General features: G+C 45.5%; 1 protein-coding gene across 1 annotated transcript; it reads left to right on the forward strand.

Annotated features, from left to right (window-relative positions):
• Positions 1 to 552: 552 nt before the first annotated feature.
• On the forward strand, positions 553 to 7,348 carry LOC136480003 (uncharacterized). Its single transcript, XM_066477690.1, has 4 exons — positions 553 to 2,214; positions 2,716 to 2,895; positions 3,430 to 5,021; positions 7,135 to 7,348. Exons 1-4 carry the CDS (start codon positions 649 to 651, stop codon positions 7,346 to 7,348), a joined length of 3,552 nt encoding a protein of 1,183 aa, XP_066333787.1. The 5' UTR covers positions 553 to 648.
• The last annotated feature ends 286 nt before the right edge of the window (positions 7,349 to 7,634 follow it).

A 7,634-nucleotide genomic window follows, 5' to 3' on the forward strand; every position in this document is an offset into this window, starting at 1 on the left:
CACCTGTCGTTTTGGTGCAAATCTGAGTACACTCAGTTCTGAAAATAAGAGAGTCAAATTGCATATTTGTACTACTTGTTGCAATCCTTATCCCTAGTAAAAGAAAGTCTATGCTACTTGCTGCATTCTTGTTATAATCATATTGCAAAAGTTCAGTTTGTGCTACTTGTCGAAAAGAAAAGAAAAGAAAAGAAAAAGAAAATAGAAAAGAAAAAGAACGGAAAAGGAGGAAAGAAAGAAAGAAAGAAAAAAGAAGGGTTAAGTTGATGCTATTTACTCTCATCATTTCCATTGTTTGCTACTGTCCGGTGACAACATTTGTGTCTAGGCTCGCGTCTCTAGCACGGGTTAGCCTAGGACCAGCACGGTACTATCTTTGAACACTTATTCAACTTGCATTGACTAACGTGGTTCCAGCTGTACCTTGATTTTTTAAGCCACCTACAGCTCCACAAATTATCTACAACGTCACAGGGTTCTACTTGCTACTACTTGTGTTGTTCTTGTCGTCGCCAACACCATCTGCATAGCAAGGTAAGGACTTGTAAGAACTCGGTTGCACATGCTGAGAGAATGAAAATTGTTGCCACCTAATTCAGTTAGTTGGTAGGACATATTTTCTTGTGATTCCCTTGCTACATACTAACCATGGCAGGAGAAGGTGAAAGGACCCCTCCACAATCACCTCGATCAAAAGCCTTGCTGCAACACTTTGAACGCAAAGTGAGGCTCCATGCTGAACACCTTGATGAGGATGTTCGTGTCACCAATGAGCGCCTTGGTCAATTGGAGACGGCTCAGATTGAGACCAACACCAAGTTGGCTTCCTTGGAAGGCACTCTTGGGTCTGTTAATACATCTCTTGTAGGTGTCTTGGAGCGATTGGAGAGGATGGAACAGAATCGCTGTGATGGTTTCGAACGACGCAATCACAACAACAACAACACCATGGGCAGTGCTGCTGATCATGATGAAGAAGAATATGCAGCGGACACTGAGCTTGATGAGGAGCTGAATGGTCATCGACGCATCGAACAACATCGCCGCCGCCATGAGACAGGTCCTCGCCGACCACGGCAAGAGGTACGTGCCGATGACTCATTTGGCAAGATTAAATTCACCATACCTGCTTTTGATGGGAGGTATAATCCTGATATGTACCTTAGTTGGGAATTAGCTGTTGATCAGAAATTTACTTGCCATGATTTCCCTGAGGACAAACGTGTTAGGGCTGCAACTAGTGAGTTTACTGACTTTGCCTCTGTTTGGTGGTCTGAATACCATCGTAAGAACCCAAATAACACACCAACTTGGGATGCTTTGAAACGGGTCATGCGGGCCAGATTTGTTCCTTCTTATTATTCCCGTGATCTTTTACATAAGTTGCAACAATTGAGGCAAGGATCCAAATCTGTAGAAGAGTACTATCAAGAGCTACAAATGGGTATGCTTCGTTGCGGGCTAGAGGAAAATGAGGATGGTGCCATAGCTAGATTTATGGGTGGGCTGAACCGGGAGATTCAGGATATTCTAGCTTATAAGGAATATAATTCTGTCAATCGTTTATTTCACCTTGCTTGTAAAGCTGAACGAGAAGTGCAGGGACGACGAGCTAGCATGAGGGCTAACATTCCTGCAGGTCGTGCTAGCCCGTGGACACCCTCCAATGCTGCTGCACCGTCAACGCGTGCACCCCCACAATCTTCCTCGACCATCAAGCCACGCTCCTCTACAACAAATTCTGTACCATGCCCAAGTGAACCAACTAGAGGAGCAACGGCTACATCTGCCAAGAGTTCATCCTCGGTGGTATCCACGGGGAGAACAAGGGATATTCAGTGCCTACGCTGCAAAGGATATGGCCACGTACGCAAGGACTGCCCAAGCACACATGTGATGGTTGTGCGAGCTGATGAAGGAGATGATTTCCAACAAGACGAAGAGCACATTGGGGCTGAAGCTGCTGAGCACTATGAGAGCCTCGTGGTGCAGCGGGTGCTAAGTGCCCAAATGGAGAGGGCTGAGCAAAATCAGCGCCACACTTTGTTTCAAACCAAGTGTGTGATCAAGGAACGCTCTTGCCGTGTGATCATAGATGGAGGAAGCTGCAATAACTTGGCAAGTGCTGAAATGGTGGAGAAGCTTTCGTTGAGCACAAAACCACACCCGCAGCCTTACTACATTCAGTGGCTTAACAGCAGCGGCAAGGTGAAGGTAACCCGATTGGTAAGGGTAGAGTTTGCCATTGGTTCTTATCATGATTCCTTTAACTGCGATGTTGTGCCTATGCAAGCATGCTCTATGTTGTTAGGTAGACCATGGCAGTTTGATAAAGATTCCTTGCACTTTGGTAAAACAAATCAATACTCTTTTGTGCATAATGACAAGAAGATTGTGTTGCACCCCATGTCCCCTGAGGCTATTCTAAGAGATGAACTTGCTAGAGCTAGCAAACTTAAGAATCAGGCTGTTGCTAGTGAAAATCAGATTGTCGCTAATGAACTTGAGAAACATAAGAAGAAGTCTAGCAAATCTGTTCATCATAATAAAAATGAGATCAAGCTGAAAGGCTCTTGTTACTTTGCGACCAAATCTGATATGGATGAGATTGATGCTAGTACTACTGTTTGCTATGCTTTGGTTTGCAAAGAAACTTTATTTTCACTTGAAGATACATCTATTTCTTTGCCTCCTGCTGTCACTAATCTTTTGCAGGAGTATGCCGATGTTTTTCCAATGGAGGTACCACCGGGGCTGCCACCAATTCGAGGGATTGAACACCAGATTGACCTCATCCCTGGGGCTTCCTTGCCTAATCGTGCGCCGTATAGGACCAACCCGGACGAGACAAAAGAGATTCAGAGACAAGTACAAGAATTGCTCAACAAAGGTTATGTGCGTGAGTCTCTTAGCCCTTGTGCCGTTCCCGTGCTTTTAGTTCCTAAGAAGGATGGATCATGGCGCATGTGTGTTGATTGTAGAGCGATAAACAACATCACAATCAGATATCGTCATCCTATTCCAAGGTTAGATGATATGCTTGATGAATTGAGTGGCTCAATTTTGTTCTCTAAAATTGATTTGCGTAGTGGTTACCACCAGATTCGTATGAAGCTAGGAGATGAATGGAAAACAGCGTTTAAAACTAAGTTTGGTTTATATGAATGGCTTGTCATGCCCTTTGGATTGACTAATGCACCCAGCACTTTCATGAGATTAATGAACGAGGTTTTACGCTCTTTTATTGGCAGATTCATGGTGGTATACTTTGATGACATCTTGATATATAGTAGATCATTAGAGGAACATCTTGATCATTTGCGTGCCGTTTTCAATGCTCTACGGGATGCACACTTGTTTGGCAATCTTGAGAAGTGCACCTTTTGCACAGATCGAGTTTCTTTTCTTGGATATGTTGTGACACCGCAGGGAATCGAGGTTGATCAAGCCAAGGTTGAGGCCATACACAGCTGGCCTGTTCCCTGCACGGTCACACAAGTGCGGAGTTTTCTAGGACTTGCTGGTTTCTACCGTCGATTTGTGAAGGACTTCAGCACCATTGCAGCCCCGCTGCATGAACTCACCAAGAAGGGTGCAACCTTCACTTGGGCTGCAACCCAACAGGATGCTTTCAACACGCTCAAAGATAAGTTAACTCATGCACCTTTACTCCAACTTCCTGATTTCAACAAAACCTTTGAGCTTGAATGTGATGCTAGTGGAATTGGGTTGGGTGGTGTGCTGTTACAAGAGGGGAAACCTGTGGCGTATTTCAGTGAAAAGTTGAGTGGCCCTAGTTTGAACTATTCTACTTATGATAAGGAATTGCTTGCTCTAGTTCGGACTTTGGAAACATGGCAGCATTATTTGTGGCCCAAAGAGTTTGTCATACATTCTGATCATGAATCTTTGAAACACATCCGTAGTCAAGCAAAACTGAACCGTAGACATGCCAAGTGGGTTGAATTCATCGAGTCCTTTCCTTATGTCATCAAACACAAAAAGGGGAAGGAAAATATAATTGCTGATGCTTTGTCTAGACGTTACACCATGCTTTCACAACTTGACTTTAAAATCTTTGGTTTGGAAACTATTAAGGAACAATATGCACATGACAATGATTTCAAAGATGTATTGCTGAATTGCCAAGAGGGGAAAACATGGAACAGATTCGTCCTTACCGACGGGTTTGTCTTTAGAGCTAACAAGCTATGCATTCCAGCTAGCTCTGTGCGTTTGTTATTGTTGCAGGAAGCGCATGGAGGAGGACTCATGGGACATTTTGGTGTGAAAAAGACAGAGGACATCCTTGCTGGTCATTTCTTTTGGCCCAAGATGAGGAGAGACGTGGAGAGGTTCGTTGCTCGCTGCACAACATGCCAGAAAGCTAAGTCACACCTTAATCCTCATGGTTTATACATGCCTCTTCCTGTTCCAAGTGCACCGTGGGAAGATATTTCAATGGACTTTGTTTTAGGACTGCCTAGAACAAAGAAGGGGAGGGATAGTGTGTTTGTTGTTGTGGACAGATTTTCTAAAATGGCACATTTCATACCATGTCATAAGAGCGATGATGCTACACATGTTGCTGATTTGTTCTTTCGTGAGATTGTTCGATTGCACGGTGTGCCTAACACCATTGTTTCTGATCGGGATGCAAAATTTCTTAGTCATTTTTGGAGAACTTTGTGGGCTAAGCTAGGGACTAAGCTTTTATTTTCCACTACTTGTCATCCCCAAACTGATGGACAAACTGAGGTTGTCAATAGAACATTATCTACTTTGCTTAGGGCTGTTTTGAAAAAGAACATAAAAATGTGGGAAGAGTGCTTGCCTCATGTTGAGTTTGCTTATAATCGTTCACAGCATTCTACCACTAAGAAAAGCCCTTTTGAGATTGTTTATGGGTTTGTGCCACGTGCTCCTATTGATTTGTTACCTCTTCCGACCTCGGAGCGAGTGAACTTTGATGCTAAACAACGTGCTGAACTGATCTTAAAATTGCATGAAACCACTAAAGAGAAAATAGAGTGCATGAACGCAAAGTATAAACTAGCTGGTAGCAAAGGGAAGAAACATGTCATTTTTGAACCTGGTGATCTAGTTTGGCTCCATTTGAGAAAAGATAGGTTCCCTGATTTGCGAAAGTCTAAGTTGCTGCCTAGAGCCGATGGTCCTTTTAAAGTGTTAGAAAGGATTAATGATAATGCGTACAAACTTGAGCTACCTGCAGCTTTTGGGGTTAGCCCCACTTTTAACATTGCAGATTTGAAACCATATTTGGGAGAAGAGGATGAACTAGAGTCGAGGACGACTCAAATGCAAGAAGGGGAGGATGATGAGGACACCCCTTCCATTGATACAACCACACCTGCTGCACAACAAGGTCCGATGACAAGAGCTCGAGCACGACAACTTAATTATCAGGTAAAGTCGTTCCTCGCTGTTCATACAAACTCGTCTCAGAATTGGATGCTACTAAATCATGGTGATGATTGTCTTATTCTTAGGAATGTTGGTCAAGACCCCATTGCCTCATGTTTAGACCCCATGATGAGGATGGAGCAGCCGAACAAGTGGGAATCATCATTAATGGGGCGCTCAGCTCATCTCGAGACAGCAGGAAACACTCCATCAAAAGTACCATAACTCCTTGATACGAGATCCAATGAAGCTGGTTTTTGACTTGTTGGAAAGAGTGCGTCGTCCTCTTTCACATGGGTCCAACCCCACTATCAGAATCTACAGAATCTGTGCGCAGCAAGCCAAAGGACGCACAGACCTACAGCCCATTGAGGGACGCCCAGATTAGGGTTTCCCACTCCCCCTTGTGCTCTCCTCCTTATAAATAGAGCCAGCAGCCATCAGAATGAGGTTGGGTTTTGTTTAGATGCAAGATAGCTGCTGCTTCTTCCTTGTAAACGCGTGTGTCGACTAGACCACCCGATTTGCTTGTTTCAAGACCCCAACTTGTGATTCAGATTCAGCCTTTGGCTTAAATCCGTGAGTTATTTGCTTGTTCATCTTGTTCTTGCTTGTTCTCGGTTGCTTGCAGGTTCATGGTGTTCTTGGCACGGCAAGAACATCACAATCGGAGCCGGTGTACCTGTTGCTAAGGCGCAGCAACCTTGTGGTCGTTGTAGTCGGACAGCCAACGTCGAATCCACCCCAAATCGAGTTTATCCACACTCACCAAAAGATCAGGAACAACCCCTTGTCCCATCAGGTCCCAGCAATCCTCTAGAGCCTGAGAATGACCCCAAACCAATCCACAAGATTCACACCTTTCTTCCTGGTCTATGGAGCTGAAGCGGTGTTGCCCTCCGACCTCGACCATGGCGCCCCAAGAGTGAAGGCCTTTGACTGAGACCGAGCCATAGAGGCTCAGTAGGACATAGTTGACCTGCTCGAGGAGGCTCACAAGATGACCATCATCTGCTCTGCTCACTACCAACAAACTCTCCGTAGGTACCATGAAAGAAAAATCAGAGGGAGGATACTCAAGGTCGGTGATCTCGTGCTCCGAAGAACCCAATCAATGAAGGAGAAACATAAACTCTCTCCACCATGGGAAGGACCCTATACGGTGACCGAGGTGATCCGACCAGGCACCTACCGACTGAAGGATGACAACGGCATCATTCTCACCAACACATGGAACATCGAACAGTTACGTCGTTTCTTCCCCTAAAGCTCGGTCTTACCATTTTCCTTCATTCAATGCTTGCTCCTACAAGCACCCCAGCCCGAGCACTCTTGGCCTGGGTCGCTCAGGGGGTCCACGAGGGTGTGATACCACCTCTCTTTTTGACTATCATGTAGTAAATACTTTTTACCCAAACAAAAGGGTAGTCTGTTCCTTTAATTACCCTATGTAACTTATATTTTAAACTCCTGACCGATCACACCCCGCCACGACCTACGGTTACGAGCAGCTGAGCCTCGTGGGCCATGCCTAGGTTCTTAAGGTTGCAGCCTATGGGTCAAACGAGCAGGTGTGAAAAAGGAAGGAAAAAAAATAAAGCTATGCTAGGGTAAAAACAAGGAACGGATGGGACAAGCTTCCCCTTACAAAGTGATTCCATCACAAAACGAAACTGAGGTATTCATGAATACAAAAAACTATTCACACAGGGGCTCCCCCATGAACTTATCTTTTACATATACTGACTGTTTCTACTATAAATTCTATTGTGGCCGCCCGGTGGCATCGGCTGATGGCACGGTCGACGAGGACAAGGACTGCTCGCTTTCTAACAGGACGACGTTCGGCTCGGTCGAAGGCGGGACGACGGTCATTTTTGACCTAGTCTCCACTCCATCCATAGGCTGGATCACGTCTTCCTAGTGCACGCCTTTAGCCATGCTCGAACGGCGAGCCTCCATCACCCACTGCATGGAGACTTGCTCGGCAACCATCTAGGCGTCTGGCACCAAGCTCTCCCCAAGCACATGGATTGCCTCCGCACTCCAACCATCGGCATACCCTCTGTAGATGGCAGCGAAGTCTAGGTCTGGGTGGTGCGTCGCCATTGAGGTCAGCACCCCCGATGTCCCATAGAACATCCCATCGGAGATGAGCGCCCGAACTTTGTTTGGGACCTCCGCCAGCTAGATGACGGGCGTACTGGTGC

This window comes from Miscanthus floridulus, chromosome 9 (genome assembly GCF_019320115.1).
Source record: "Miscanthus floridulus cultivar M001 chromosome 9, ASM1932011v1, whole genome shotgun sequence".
NCBI lineage: Eukaryota > Viridiplantae > Streptophyta > Magnoliopsida > Poales > Poaceae > Miscanthus > Miscanthus floridulus.